A 16,193-nucleotide genomic window follows, 5' to 3' on the forward strand; every position below is an offset into this window, starting at 1 on the left:
TAATTAGTAAATATAGTAATACAAGAACTGGAATAAAAAAGTTGATAATTAATTGTGGTCAGGTTAAATTCGGATCGGGTAAAAATCAAATCGAGTTAAAATTGGGTGGGGTTGATATCAGTTCGGTTCAAAACAGATCGGATTAGATTGGATATTTTTTGGGTCAATTTCCAATCGGGTTGAGCTCGGGTTGGGTAAAATTGGTTCGATTTAAGTTCATGTCAGGTCAAATCGGATTCGGGTTGTGTTCAATTCGATCAAATCGGTGCTGGGTTAAGTTCAGATCGGGTCAAGTTCGGATTCGGGTTGAGTTCGGTTCGTTTACAGATCGAGTTTGGATCTTGATTTTCGCAGATCAAATCGGATCGGTTACAGTTCGAAACAAATAATTTTTTTCGGATCAGTTCGGTTTTGACACCTCTAATTGAAAGTAGTATTATGTGTATGAAAAAGGGAAAAAAATAAGTAAATAATGGTAAGGGCAGGGCCGTGGTTTATGATTTTATGAGTGAGCCCACGGGTCGGGTTTGATAAGTTAGCACATAGGCTTATCCTAAGGTTAAAATGGGTGAAGGGCTGGACAGGCCCACATCACAAAAAAAATCAAGCCCAGGCGCAGCTCAGTTCGCAGTCTGTTCGAATAGGCAAATAGTTACAGCGGCCTGTGGGCAAATTTTAAGATGCACCATGGTGCATCTAGAAATAGGTGCACCACGCCTATACTTTTGAACATTTAGTAAAAAAAATCCGAACAATTGCAAATTTTGAACATGTAGTAAAAATATCTGAACATCGCAAATTTTGAACATTTAGTTAAAAAATCTGAACAATCACAATGCATCACACCTATAATTTTGAACATTTAGTAAAAAAATCTGAATAATCGCGAATTTTGAACATTTAGTAAAAAAATCTGAACATCGCAAATTTTGAACATTTAGTAAAAAATATCTGAACAATCGCAATGCGCCACACATATACTTTTGAACATTTAGTAAAAAAAATATGAACAATAACAAATTTTGAACATTTAGTAAAAAAATATGAACAATCACAAATTTTGAATTATTACAAGTCAAACAAATTTTGAAAGAAGTTTGTCTAACTCGTAATAATTCAATAGTTTTGTAATATAAACTGAACATTTAATGTATACAAAATGGACATTTCTTTATAAGATATGAACATAAAAATTGCATGTTTATATTCATTTTTTGTGACGTGTTCATATTTTTTTTACTAGATGTTCATATTTTTGTAAAATGTTCAAATTTTTTTCACTAAATGTTCAAAAGTATAGGAGTGGTGCACCTAATTCTAGGTGCACCATGGTGCACATAATACTAATTGGCGGCCTGTGCATGATGGGTCTAGGTCGGAACGGGCTTTTAAGGGCTAGGGGGCTCGATTGGGCCTTGTACAAAGCCATCTTTACTTGGTTGATTTGGTTCAATATATAAATTCAACGTTGAACTTCAACGTTGTAATTTAAAACATAAGAACAGGAAGTAGTATGAATGCAAGTGAGATAAAAGAGTTCGTGTAATTGGTGAATCTATCATAGTTATTAATTTATCCATCATATATTTATTTCAAAAAAAAAAAAAAACCTATCCATCATATATTTTGTCACTAAAGTATATATTTAAATAATCTTTTCTTTTGTGGGATAACACAAGTAACAAAAAGTCTTATGTGTGGACACCGTGTTACAAGGGTTACTTTATTAGTGTAATAGGGGTTACTTGGTCAGTATTAAATGGGTTACTTTGTCGGTGTTATAGGGTTACTCAATTAGTGATATAGGGTTACTCAGTCAGTATTTTAGGGGTTACTCGTTCAGTGTTATTGAGGTTACTTTATTGTTTTATAAGTGATCACACGGTGTGGTTAGCCACACACAAGACGAGCTTAACAAGTAATATTACTCCCTCCGTGTTTATAAAATGTCTCATTGGAGCTTGGCACACATGTTGATACAAAATTTTGACCAATTATATCTTTAATATTACCATAAAATATAAATACAACTTTTTTTTTATTGGGTATTTCACCTAATTAACCAATATTATTCATTAAGACGATTATATCAAGTATAAGTAAGACTATATTTTTTTCTTATGCATAATTAACAAACGTTAATTAAAATGGGTCAAGAAACATTCAAAAAGTCCCAAGCAAACACTTAAAAAAAATAAAAATGGAGGGAGTACATATCTCAAATTCTCAATAATTAGGTCAGTCAGACTTACTTGGCAAGACGAAGCGAACAGCAAACATGAATCGTTCATACCCTGTCAATTAAAAAAATAATAAATAAATAAATAACAATTTTTTGTTACTTTCACTGTTCATAAAATTAGAATTATACAAGGTTTCAAAAAGAAAAAAATTGAATTATACAAAGTATTACAAAAACATCTACAATCTTAAAATCAAATATTTTCATCAGCTACATGATCTAACTTTTTTTGCACAATTACTTGATAATAAAATACTTATTGAGAGAGTGGTTAGGTTTAAGAAAAAGGTGATTGAAGTAGGAGCGAGTCGATCACGAACTGAGGGGTGCTCAACTCAACTCGAAAACTTTTTACATGTGCTCAACTCGTGCTCGCTAAAATTTCGAGCAAATAAAACCTGCTCGACTCGTGCTCGTTAAACTTTCGAGTCGAGTAGCTCACAATCTGCTCGTTAAAATTTTGGTCCTTCTATTATTATATGCCCTTATTATTTTTTTTCAATTTATATTGTTTTCCTTATTATATATAGTTATTATTAAACATTTACTCTTTATTTTTTTATGATATAAATTAAGACTTAATAAGTATCAAATATGTTAAAAAATAATAACTTTGTTTGCAAATTCTATATTAGTATTATATTATCGAGTTGCTCACGAGTTTATCGAGTCGAGTTAGAGCTTGCTCAACTCGTATTCGTTAACATCTCGAGTCGAGTCGAGTTTTGACCGAGACGAGTACGAGTGCTCAACTCAATTAGCACCCCTAGATTGAAGTAAGATGGTGTATGTAAAAAACTACTCTTTTTTTTTTGTTTTGTTTTGTTTTGTTTTGTTTTGTTTTGTGTGTGTGTATGTAGTTGGAGTTACTTAAGAAAAGAACAAAAACAAATAACAATGAAGAAACTCTTAAAAGTCTTAATAATATACAAGAATCAGATTAAGTACCTTCATTCAAAAAAAAAAAAGTACCTTCATTTCATAAAAAAAAAAAGAACAAAAAAATTAAGTACCTTCATTTAGGTTCTCTATATACCAGAGAAGCACGACCGGAACGGCAGCCATCGAAGGCACGGTCGACTGGCTTAGTGCATGACTTGCCAAATATTCCCGACTTATCAAGAAGGCTGACCTGCAATAATGCCCTGATGCATTGTTGACACTCACACTAATGCTATATTTTTTAGCCAAAGGAATGTCAATTTGGCAACAACTGTTATAGCCATAGCATTGGTCCAACTCTAACAAAGTACTCGTATTCGTTTCTTGAATATCAAGACATATTGAAGTGCATCCTTCTATGTTACGATTTCGACCATCATCGAATGAGGCATAACCATGACATCCTACAGATGCAAAAATATTTGGACTTCCAAAGTTAAATGGAGACCCCTTTAAATTCGGACTATTCCAGTGTATGGTAGTACCCCTACAAGCGGAGACTGATGGGATCTTAACAGTTACTCCTCCATATTGTCCGTATTCGTATGGCGGATTGCTTCGCACCTCAAGAATTTCAAGATTGAATTTCTGTAAGATTGGTTTACGTGATGAGTTGTTACAAGAGACAGCAAAGTTGTCATCGGAGTAGCAGCCGTGCTCAGGCGGCCCGATTCCAAACGGGTACGGAATGTCAATGTTACCACAACGATGTATGCAATCAGGATGTTGTTGTTGTTGACATGGTCTCCATAAACAAGAGAAGAAGATTATTGTCAACAAGTTTGAGTTTGGCATTTGTTTTTGCTTTGTTTTAGCTTCTTAGTTTTTAGGCATTCGAGTAGTTGAAGTAACAATTATATTGTGGTGAGTTGTGATGAGTCACTTGTCCTTTGGGGGATTTAGACCATTTAGTATTACTTTATCTACTTCATACATCCTTTTCATTTATATTTTTGAAGTTATATTAAAATAATTAAAGTTGAGTAATCTTATGTGTATTGAAAGCTAGGATTTATGAAGAGATGATCTGGTAAAAGATGACAAAGATAAATTTCATTGAATGTTTCATTACACATTATTATAACAAATTTATACATAATAATTAAACTATTACTCCATAAAACAGAGCTAGTAGCTCTAATTTATACCAGTAAGTATCTTTTAATAGTAATATTTTTTATTAAAAAAATTATAATATCTATGTTGGAGTGTTGGACTTTCTGTCTATATGTTCCACAAAACATTTTTAAAAAAAAAAAAAAAAAAACCCTGTTCCACAAAACAGAGCAACTAGCTCTATTCTACTTGTTCCATTTTTATACTCCAAACAATTTTAAATGAAACTTATACTCTCTTCAATTTGGTTTTATTTAAGTGTCTCATTTTGTTATTATATATTATTCACTTAATTTAATTTGACTTTTTTTTTTCTTTTTTTGAAACAATTCAAACTGATTTATACTCCAAACAAAGTAAACTATTTATAACTCATATATGACCCGAGCCGTGTCAATACCATTGGGATCGAATAGAAAAAATGTTGAATTTATACACTTTGCTTGTGTCAATAATCATCTTGTGTTGTTCATGGAAACCATGTCAACAAAGGCAAGATACAGATTGCTTACACCGGTGCGGCAGTATTAACATTCCCTATCCCTTTGGAATCGGGCCGCCAGACGGCAAGGGCTGCTACTCAAACCCCAAATTCGCCGTCTCTTGTAATTCCTCCACTCCATCACCTATACCAGTTTTAAGCAAATTCAATCTTGAGATCCTCGAGATCCAACGTTCTGGTCGGAAAGGCTCCTGGGGCTCACTAATCGTTAAAATCCCAACATTATCTACGTGCAGTAGAAATAACAACAGTACAGAAGCAAAATGGATGAGCAATAACTTGACTGATTCACCATTCAGATTTGCAGGAGATGCAGTAGATGGAAATGTATTTGCATCAGTTGGATGCGACGGACACGCCGTGTTCTATAACGAGACTGGTGGAATGATAGCAGGATGCACCTCAGTTTGCAGCCCTGATAACAGTCCATCTGCAGGAGCTGTAACTGTAAGCAGAAGCAAATGTTACGGTTATCGTTGCTGTCAAGTTCAATTGACTTCTGTGCATAAACATTTCATGGAGCTTAAGCAATACGGAATAAGTGTAGGAACAACTAATACATCAGGATTTTGTAGAACAGCGTTTTTGATCGGAAAGAAATATTTAGAAGCTGGACCGCCGTTAGCGTCGGGGATCACTGCGGTACCGGTTGTGCTTAAATGGGGATATGCTCCCACATGGTTTCGTAAGCATGCTTATCTCATCTAATTGTTCTTTAATTTAATTGATCAATAGATTGATAAAAGAACGTGTCGTGATGGTCACATTAGACATTTTTGTAGCTATGGTAATATATTAACTAATTAACAAATTGTTTCAAAAAAAAAAAAAAAAAAAACTAAGTGTAGTTGTTTATATGTGTAGTATGTGTTTATTGAAGACTATTCATTCGATTGACTAATTCATGAAAATATTAGGAAAACTTGTCTGAAACATATTTGTTCACTATTTTGTATGGAAAGACATTACATATTTAAAGTGGTCTAAAAAGACCTTATAAGTTTATTTTGTTGTTTGGAGGGATCTTGACGTCGAAATTCGGCAATAATTGACTTTTTTCTCCGACATTGACCTCTCATGTGACCTTAAAAAATGATCCCCTTTTATTTTTTTCCATGATTTCCTCAAATTCCCTTATTTTGATTTGTGTCATTTAGGGATTAGAAGAGAGAAAGAGGAATTGGAGGGAAATCGAGGAAAAAAAAAAAGAAGGATCGTTTTTTAATGTCACGTGAGAGGTCAACGTCGGAAATAAAAGTCAATTATCGTCGGATTCTGACCTCAAGGTACCCTCAAACAATAAAATAAACTTATAAGGTTCTTTTACACCACTTTAAATATATAAGGTCCTTCTACACAAAATACTGAATATATGTCCCTTCTAGACAAATTTTACAAAATATTAAATTAAAAAATCATTTTAAAAAATGGAATGAAAATAATATGAGGTATTTCTCTGATCGATAGATTGATCTTTTTATTTAATTTATTTTAAATACATATCCTTGTCTATTTGATTTTATCTCTTCAAACTCTATGAATAACATCAATAAAGTAAGGAAGATTATAATCATGTTAATAAGGGTGTAGAAATGAATTTAAACTAGCCTTTTGGCCCGTGCAATGCACGGGTTATTCATATAAAATTGTATTGAGAGATAAGTGAGAAATATCAGTAAGTCATTATAGGGTATAATATGTAATCGGAATTGTATTGAGAGATAACTGAGGAAATATCAGTAAGTCATTATAGGGTATAATATGTAATCGGAAACATGATTAAAGAAATTAAAATTTTAGAACTTTAATCGAAAAAGAGGCTTAAATAGAAGGTGGAAGTGCTAAAATTAAAGAGAAAATTGGAAAAGCTTGAATTAAAGGGGAGAGATGAAGTGTGTATGAAAGATGAAGTATAAGTTTAATGAAAGAATTAAAAAAAATGGTGAAATAATAAATTAATAGTGTGAGATGACATGTGTCACTATGGTTAGAGAAGTGTAATAGAATGGATGGAGACATGTGTGTTTCTTAGTTTGTTGGTTATAGTTTTTAAATACTAAAGTATAGATATGGCGGGATAAGGGATAAAATAATAAAACTTTCGATGAAAATAGAAAAAACAAAAGGGAAATTCTCAATGGTAACCCCCAACTTGTGTAACACTGAAATGGTAACCCTCTTATTTTTCAATTATACAAAATGACCCCATTAAGAAATTTATCATAGTTATGACATTAATGAGTCTTATTTGGTTAAAAGATTAAACCATGGTTAATTTTTTTTTTTTTTAAATCAAATTAAAAAAAATTAAACCACCCAACCACCTTCACCTTCATCTGCCACTGCACACCATCACCAGCATCACCCTCTCCAAGCGCGCGCCACCACCTACGCCTCCACCTCAACCTCACCAAGTCGCCGCTACCAGCCCCTCACCCCAACCCGACAACCCCACTAGACCCAATTAAGACCATCCCTTTCTTTCTCTCCTTCAACTCACAACCCACACTTGGGTCACTCGCCGCACCTCCCGCTCTTTCACCTCCGCCCGGACCGAACCAAATCCGTAACCCAAACCATCCATTTAGGGTTTCGACAAAGGTGTCGGTGGTTCTAAACCCTAACCCGAGCCACTACACCTCAGTCGAACTCTAACCATGGTGGTTTGGGTTTGATCTGGGCGGAAAAGAAAGAGGGGTTGCGGTGGGAGGAGAAAAGTGAGAGGAGAGAGAGGGAGCGTCGCCATGGGGGGAGGGGAAGCTTCGGCGGCGGCGGGGAGGATGGCCTGGCATCGACAGTGATGGGAGAAAGGGTGATGGTGGCTGGCAGGTTTGGAGATGGTGGTGTGGGTGGTGGTTGGTTTTTTTTTTAAAAAAAGTTTTTTTTTTTTTTTTTTTTTTAAAAAAAAAAATCTAACCATAGTTAGCTTTAATTAACCATTTAGTGAAATAAGGTTATAAGTGAGAATAAATTCTTAATTGGGATCATTTTATATAAAAATAAAAAAAGAGGGTTACCATTTTCAGTGTTATAGAAGTTGGGGGTTACCATTGAGAATTTCCCAAAACAAAAATTGAATCTTTCAATGAAAACAACGTGTTTTCCGTGCGGCTGGCTACATTGCGTGGCCAACTGACATACATCAAAAAATTGATCGGGTAACTCACTACAAGAATACGTGCGTTTACCGATGGGAAATACCGATGGCCACTAAAATCCATCGGTAAAAATTTAATTTACCGATGGTTATTTCAAGCCATCGGTATTTTAAAAAATACCGATGGTTTTCATCCATCGGTAAAATCTTATTTTTTAAAATAAAATTAAAAAATTTTACCGATGGTTAAAAGCCATCGGTAAAATAAAAATACCGATGGTTAAAAGCCATCGGTAAAATAAAAATACCGATGGCTTTATACTATCGGTATTTTACCGAGCCATCGGTAATTTCTTAAAAAATATTATAAAAAAAAAAACAAAACAAAAATTGGAGTAAACCCTAATTTAAACCAAGCGCCCCCCATTCCCCTTCTCTTTCTTCCTCCGTCAACCACGCCTCTCTTCTTCTATCTCCTTTATCCTCTCATTCTTTGTTCTCTCTCCTTTCCTCTCCCTTCTCTCTTCTATCTTCACCTTTTCCTCTCTCTTTCTTCTCTGACGGTCCTCCTCCCTTCTCCTTTCATCTCAACGTTTCTCCTCTCTTTTGATTTCTTTCTCTCCCTCTCTTCTCCCTCATCAAAACCACTACCACCACCACAAACGTTCACAATTTTTTAGGGTTACCACCATCGCCATCACGAGGTTTGTGCAAATTTTAAGGTTTTTTTGGTCAAACTCGACCATGAAAATTCCAGATCTGAAATTTTCATGGTCGAGTTTAACCATTTAAACCCCCAAAAGAAGAAATTTAAAAGGTATGTGGATTTTTTGTTTAATTTTATGAGTTAATTTTGTTTGTGTGTGGTTTAATTTTGATTTCGTTGTTTAATTTGGGATTATTTTGGGATTTCATTGATTGATGTTTAGTTTTTATGGGTTGATTTTTGTGGGTTTATTTGTGTGATTTTGTGGGTTTAATTTTCTACCATTTTCGTGGTGTATGTTTGTTGAATTTTGTGTGTTTATTGTTTTTTAACTTTATTTTTCATCAATGTTTGATTTTTTTTGTTAATTTTTGTGGTTTATTTCGGCTTGATTTTTGTGGGTTGTTTTGTGTTGATTTTTGTAGATTGTTTTTTTTTTGTTGATTTTTAGGGTGTTTTGGGTGGTAGTTGGTGGTGCTGAGTGGTTTACGGTTGCGGTGGTAGGTGGAATAGGGTTGTGGTGGTGGTTGGCGGTGCTAAGAGGTTTACAACGGCGGTGTTGAGTGGTGTTGGGTGGGGCAGGCAGGGGGGTGGGTAGGCAGGGTGTTTTAATTTATTTTTTATTTTTTATTCAAAAATTACCGATGGCCAAAAGCCATCGGTATTTGAAATATACCGATGGCTTCGACCATCGAAAAAAAAAACTGATGGCTTTTGCCATCGGTATTTAAAAAGGCACCCGATAGTTTAGAGCCAACGGTAAAACCATCGGTATTAAGTTTACCGATGGTTTTTCCATCGGTATTTTCGATTTTACCGACGTATTATCATCTGATGGTTTTTTTAGAGATGGCATCCATCGGTAAACGAGATACCGATGGTTTTTTACAATTTTACCGATGGATTCTGGCCATCGGAAAATGGATCATTTCTAGTAGTGACTTTTGAGCGACTGAGTTTCACTTGACCGATCAAATAAACCCCTAATCAAGTAACCCATGAATAAGTAATCTTGAACGCACACTTTGACCAGTCATATATGAAACTTTTATAATGAAAAATATTTAATATTCCGTAATTAATACTCCTCTATTTTCTTGAAACAATAGTTAACTATTTTTTTTATTTTGGAATAGTTAATCCAATGAGTAATTAAACAAGTTTATCCTTTCCCGTCAAAAAAAAAAAAAAACCTATCCTTGAATTTTGTTCTGAATTTAATTAATTTGTTCTTTTAGCTTGCTCTAGATCTTGAATAGCCATAATATAACAAATAATGTTTTTGGGTCCACCAAAATTCTCTCTAATAATTAATTTCACATAACTAATGCACTTATAATAAAATAAACGCAAATAAACCAATGGGGAAAATAAGTTCGAATGAAGGATGTAGTTAAAATAGAATATTTTTAAGGAATATTTGTAAATTACCATTCAAATAGGGGACTTGTTACGAAACTATCACCCGTTAAATTTTATTTTATTTTTTATTTTACTACCCCTTAAATTAAAAAAAGTTTTCCGATTACCACCCTTTTCAAAAATTCGGTGGATTTTATGTTTGAGGGCCCACATAACGGTTATATTGACTTTTTAGATTGATTTTTCCCCAATTTTTCTATTAAATATTAATCTTACTCCATATTATTTACAGCATAACATTTATTGTAAATAATAGGGAGTAAGATTAATATTCAATAGTGTACTATAAACCTATTGTACCATGATGTGAGTGTGTGTTATATGTAAATTGCCTACTTCTTTGTAGTTCATTTAGTCGTTTTTTTTTTATAATTGCTTAAATTTCTGTTACAGCTCTTACTTCAAAAGTTCTCATCCTCAGCTCTGTTATTCCAAGTAAGATAATTTTCTTTATGTACCATTATACTCAAATTTAAATGACTGATTTTCCTTAATTTTTTTGTTCGTCATATTTGTTACTCCCTTTGTTTTTTTCAAGTGACACAGTTTGACCGACATGGAGTTTTAGGAGATTTTATTGACTTTAATAAAATAAGATGTTAGTGGGTAGGTTGGAGGAGTGAGAAATGATAAAGTAAAAGAATGTGAGAGGAAGTGGGGACCATGAAAGGAGTGAAAAATGATAAAGTAACATATAGTGGGATGAAGATATATATTATTAAAATTTAAGGAATTTCTAAAAGAGGAAGTGTGTCTCTTAAAAAAAAAACGGTCGTTTAAGGAAAACCCAAAAAAAAAATCAAAAATCGATTACAAGCCATTATACTTCCGAACATTTTTAATTTAGCCAATCAAAATTAAGTATAGTGATAATCATTTTAAGGATGACTACCTCAAAATTGCATGTTAAATGTAGTTTATTATAGTTGCATGATATTCTCACCTTTTGGACTATTTGGTACGCATGGTGTTAAATTGTGGTTTGAAGAAGAAATTTGCAAATAAATTATTGTATGAAAAATCAATGTCAATTCTCATGGTAATAAATAACTAACGAAAACCCAAGTTATTTCACATGTTTCAAAATTTTCATGACAATTATTGTCATATTTGTTTCAAGTCTTTAACACTGTGTGATGATGAACACGTATAAATAGCAAATCATCTTCATCATTGTTACTTTTAAAGTCAGTATTTGACAGTTTTTATTCGATACTTTTGATGGATTGTATAGTATTTTGTTCTTAATTCTCATTATAAATTTGGATATATATGCAACTAAAATTATCTGCAATTATGATATTAGTTATTTTTTTGTAACCATGATTCTAGTTGTTGGCATACCAATTATAATATGTGGAGGATGTTGGGGGTGGTGGCGATTTAAAACTAAAAAGAGAAGAAAGGAAATCAAACTAAGAGCTATGTATTTCAAGGATAAACTAGAGGTACTAGGGGCTTCCAACATAGACACCGCCGAGAGGACTAAACTCTTCACACTTACGGAACTAAAGAGATTCACGAACAACTTTAGCAAGGATCGTGTACTTGGACAAGGAGGTCAAGGTACCGTTTATAAAGGAATGTTGAAAGACGGTCAAGTTATAGCTGTTAAAAGATCAAGAGCCCTCGAGGAAAGCCAATGGAAACAATTCATTAACGAGGTAATTCTATTGTCACAAATCAAACATAGACATGTAGTGAAGATTCTTGGATGTTGTTTTGGAAGATGACACACCTCTTGTAGTGTATGAGTTCATTTGTAATGGAACTCTTTCGGAAAATATCCAAAAGTCCATATTCACATGGGAAATGCGCTTGAGAATTGCTTTTGAAACTGCTTCTGCAATTGCATACTTGCATTCAGAGTTTTCAACACCAATTTATCATAGAGATATTAAATCTAGCAACGTACTTTTGGATGAAAAGTTTGGAGCAAAATTGTCGGATTTTGGGATTTCTAGAGCAGTATCTGTGGAACAAACTCATGTGACAACTTGTGTCCAAGGGACATTTGGTTATTTGGATCCTGAATATTTCTATTCGAGCCAGTATTCTGAAAAGAGTGATGTTTATAGCTTTGGAGTGATTTTGGTTGAGCTTTTGACGGGAAAAAAAACCAATTCGTACACCAATACTAGTAGATAAAGAAGAAGATACCGAAGATGATGAAGAATTAAGTTTGGTGATGTATTTTGCCTCATCAATGAAGGATTCTACTTTGTTTGATATAGTTGACCCTATGATCATAAAGGATGGCAAGAAAAAGGATATCATGGAATTTGCCAATCTTGCCAAACAATGCTTGAACCAGAAAGGACTTGAAAGGCCAACAATGAAAGAAGTCACAATGGTTTTAGAAGGACTAAGGTACAAGAACTCATCATCTTGTTTGCCTCATCCACCATATGATAACGCGATGATTAGAAAATAGTACTTGCTATATTGGAAGCTCTTGATCTATATTCACATAGTTCTCATTAGGAAATTATTTACAACTCCTTAAAGATAGAAATTATTTCTGATACAACAATTACAAAGTCCAAGATCGATTTTAAAAGTGTGAGGAAGATTTTATCCAAACAATGGCCAAAATCTTGAATATATTCATCAAGTATGTAAAAACAGTTAATATGATTACGTAATTATGATAATTTTTTCTCTAATACTCCATCCCTAATATAGTAAAGCAAAGTAGTTAAAGATTCAAAAAGCTAATATTTTCCTATATCTCATATCTCTAACACTTTGTATTAGTTTATGCATTTTGTAATGGGAATTAGTGCATAGTACTTTCTTCTAGTTGTGCTATTCTGCTAGTCAGAGCAGTTTTTAGATTAATCAACCATTTAATGATTTAAATGATTTAATTTTTATGGAGTAAAAACCAGTCTTGTCCCTTTTCTGCCTTTCAGTATACTTACATTCGAATTATTACAATATTTACAATGTTTAAGCTTCCCTCATTTTGAAATACAAGCATATCAAAGTGTGATAAATGTCGGACAAATTATAGAGCAAAAATATGTTACAAAGCATTCATGAATTCAAAGGCTCATGGTTCGTCTAAGGGGGTGTCTCCAACTCAATGATTCCAAAGAACAACTCCACATCGAAAACAAAATTATAATATTACAGTACACCCTGATAGAGCTAAGAGCTAGCTAGACACAAAATCCAACATGATCTGATGATGATGAAGTTAATTGAGTTGAGAGGTTCAGTAAGCATTTACGCTTCTTAGTTTTATTACAAAGCATAGATTTCACTTAATTTGCATTACAAGATGATACAAGAAACAATTTTTTTTTTTTTTTTTTTTGAAAGAATGATACAAGAAACAACTATTGCAGGCACATATGCTCAATAATGCGAATAAACAGATTAAACACCCATAGAGAACAAATAACAGCACTTCATAGAAACTAAAGTACATTAAAAAGGAGCATGATTATTCGTTTAAGTGGGTTTTTCAAGAAAAGAACTCCTGGCTGAGATCTGATGTGTATCCTTCTGATGAAGCAGCAACTTTAGCATGTACCTTTTTCCTCAAACACGCTAGTTCCATGGAGACTTGCATCATTGTTGGCCTTAAAGATCCTTCGGGATGCAGACAATGCTTTGCAAGACTTGCAACTAACATTATGTCTTCTGTCATATTGCTATTGTCTAAGATTATAGGATCCAACATTTCATATAAAGCGGAATCCTCTGTTTCAACAAATTGCGTCACCAAAGTCGTTGCATAGTCTAAAGTCACACAAATTGGCTTCTGTCCTGTTAAAATTTCAACTAGAACCACTCCAAAACTATAAACATCACTCTTTTCGGTGAATTGTCTTGTTCGAAAGTATTGAGGATCAAGATAGCCAAATGTCCCACGTACACAAGTTGTTAAGTGGGTTTGATCCATACTAATTGATCTCGAAATTCCAAAATCACAAACTTTGGCCGTGTACTTATGATCCAAGAGTATATTACATGATTTGATGTCTCTATGATAAACAGGAGATGAAGACGATGAATGTAGATAAGCAATAGCCCCGGCAACTTCAGATGCAATTCTTAGACGAATATCCCATGTTACTCGAAACTCTTCATTAGGACTATGAATGAGTTGCGAAAGAGTGCCATTGGGGATAAACTCATAAACTAAATGCAAAGTTTTAGTTTCCAAGCAACATCCAAGCAGCTTAACTACATTTCTATGGTTGACTTGTGAGAGTATAATTACCTCATTTATGAACTCCTTCCAATGGCTTTCATTCAATGAGATTGATGTTTTGACAGCGATTAGTTTCCTGTCACTTAGCATTCCTTTATACACCGTACCCTGTCCCCCTTTACCAATTATGCGATTTTCGTTGAAGTTGTCTGTTGCTTTCTTTAACTCATTCACTGTAAAGAGTTTTGTTTTCTCAGCTTCTTCTTGGTTTATCCTTTGTTCTTCTAATCTTCCCCTGAAGTATTTCTTTCTGAGCTTTGTTTCCTTTCTTCTTGTTTTTGTTTTGCACCACCAACATTGCCCAACACAGTAGCACATCAAAGTAATTGAATCTACAACTGCATATTTTAAGGTCGTATAAATCATATAAATACATCACCAACTAACACAATTACATAGATAAAAATTCTACCGTAGTCGTCGACTACGAACGACTATGGACGACTACGGTAAGAGATTAAATCTCATCCGTTTATTTTTTAATTGACTAATCGTAGCCGTCCTATTCAATACCTCAACAAAACAATCATCAAGTTTAATCATCACGCCATTAACACAGTCATCAAGTCATTACACAGTTATCAGGTCTAGTAATTAAGTCATTACACAGTCATCAAGCAAGTCTAGTCATTATACAGTCATCAAGTCTAGTCATTAAATAGTCATCAAATCATAATTCTAGTTTGGTTAAATTAATTTGCTCAAAAGCTTTTTTTTTTTTTTTTTTTTTTTTGGCTTCTTCTATACAATTGAATAAAAATATCTTATTTTCATCTTCAACCTATATTATCTAAAACCTTCCTGTTCAACCTACAACATTCATTCTTCTGGTTCAAAAATTAATTAAATTATTATATTTTTTTAATTTCATAATTAAATTGATCATCATATAATTAAAATTTTGGCTTCATATAATCGTTTACCTTTATTCATGGAGTACAAAATCAATGGAAAACTTCATTCATAATCTTTTATTGTAGTCTCTTCACCTCCACCCTTTTCAAGTTAAATTTATTTATCTAACGATTCGAACAATAATTATTTCAGTGTTATTCAAAATTATGTTGTGCTAAACTTTGATATAATTTCAAGATTCATTTATTTGCAATTGTTTTTTCATAATTATTTTTTTATTTTTGAATAGCCATCTGCCATTATTATTTTTTTGTAAAAAAAAATATGTAAAAAAAACAACTAAAGTTAAAAAAAAAAATCTTAAAAGCAAGTTTGAGACTTCAAAAGCTGAGCAAAATTAATCTTAATGAAAACCACTTTTAGCATTATATTATTAAAAAAATTATAATAAAGAAATCTCTATTGATGTATAACTTCTTCCTAAAAAAATAAATAATAATAAAAAAATTGTTACCCCATTGACGTACTGTTTTACCATCATTCAAAACCTCACATGTGGTTTTGATGGGAAATTGGCAATAAATTTCCATACACATCATATATAACGTTAGGAGTACAGTTCAAATTAGTTATATAATCAGTTAGCGTAAATAAATTCATGGTAGCTTAACATTACATCAAAATAAAAAAAATAGAATAAGATTCGGAGAAGGGGATGTTAACTGGAATTTGGAAGATAGAATTTTAATTTCTACTACTATTATTATTATTATTATTATTATTATTATTATTATGAATATTATTATTATTATTATTATTATTATTATTATTATTATTATCATCATATTACTCTATTATTTTCCTCATCTTACTTCTAAATTATACGAAGTAATATATATAAATCAGGGTTAATATATAAATCGTTTCACATTTTGGGTATACCTACGTTATATTTGGGCATACCTAAAACAAAATAAAGTAGATCAATTATATCTTTAAAAATACGGAGTACAAAAGTATAAGGTTAGTTTAGATATCGTTTTTAATACTTTTGAGTTTTGACTAATTAAGGCCCTGTTCACTTCA

The 16,193-nt window shown here is 32.8% G+C and overlaps 2 protein-coding genes and 1 pseudogene across 2 annotated transcripts; 1 reads left to right on the top strand and 2 right to left on the bottom strand.

The window, feature by feature from the left end:
- Positions 1 to 2,978: 2,978 nt before the first annotated feature.
- On the bottom strand, positions 2,979 to 3,983 carry LOC110725826 (wall-associated receptor kinase-like 5). Its single transcript, XM_021905293.1, has one exon. It carries the CDS (start codon positions 3,977 to 3,979, stop codon positions 3,248 to 3,250), a length of 732 nt encoding a protein of 243 aa, XP_021760985.1. The 5' UTR covers positions 3,980 to 3,983; the 3' UTR covers positions 2,979 to 3,247.
- A 670-nt stretch (positions 3,984 to 4,653) lies between these two features.
- On the top strand, positions 4,654 to 12,686 carry LOC110725827 (annotated as a pseudogene).
- An 813-nt stretch (positions 12,687 to 13,499) lies between these two features.
- LOC110725493 (wall-associated receptor kinase-like 2) lies at positions 13,500 to 14,618 on the bottom strand. The gene has a single exon (XM_021904963.1). The coding sequence runs from the start codon at positions 14,616 to 14,618 to the stop codon at positions 13,500 to 13,502; it is 1,119 nt and encodes a 372-aa protein (XP_021760655.1).
- Positions 14,619 to 16,193: the final 1,575 nt, after the last annotated feature.

The sequence above is a fragment of the Chenopodium quinoa genome, unplaced genomic scaffold, assembly GCF_001683475.1.
Source record: "Chenopodium quinoa cultivar QQ74 unplaced genomic scaffold, ASM168347v1, whole genome shotgun sequence".
In the NCBI taxonomy this organism is placed as follows: Eukaryota; Viridiplantae; Streptophyta; class Magnoliopsida; order Caryophyllales; family Amaranthaceae; genus Chenopodium; species Chenopodium quinoa.

Bases quoted from the DNA above. Each gene is read 5' to 3' on its own strand.
- LOC110725493 (XM_021904963.1), bottom strand. From the start codon at position 14,618: ATGATTTATACGACCTTAAAATATGCAGTTGTAGATTCAATTACTTTG.
- LOC110725826 (XM_021905293.1), bottom strand. From the start codon at position 3,979: ATGCCAAACTCAAACTTGTTGACAATAATCTTCTTCTCTTGTTTATGG.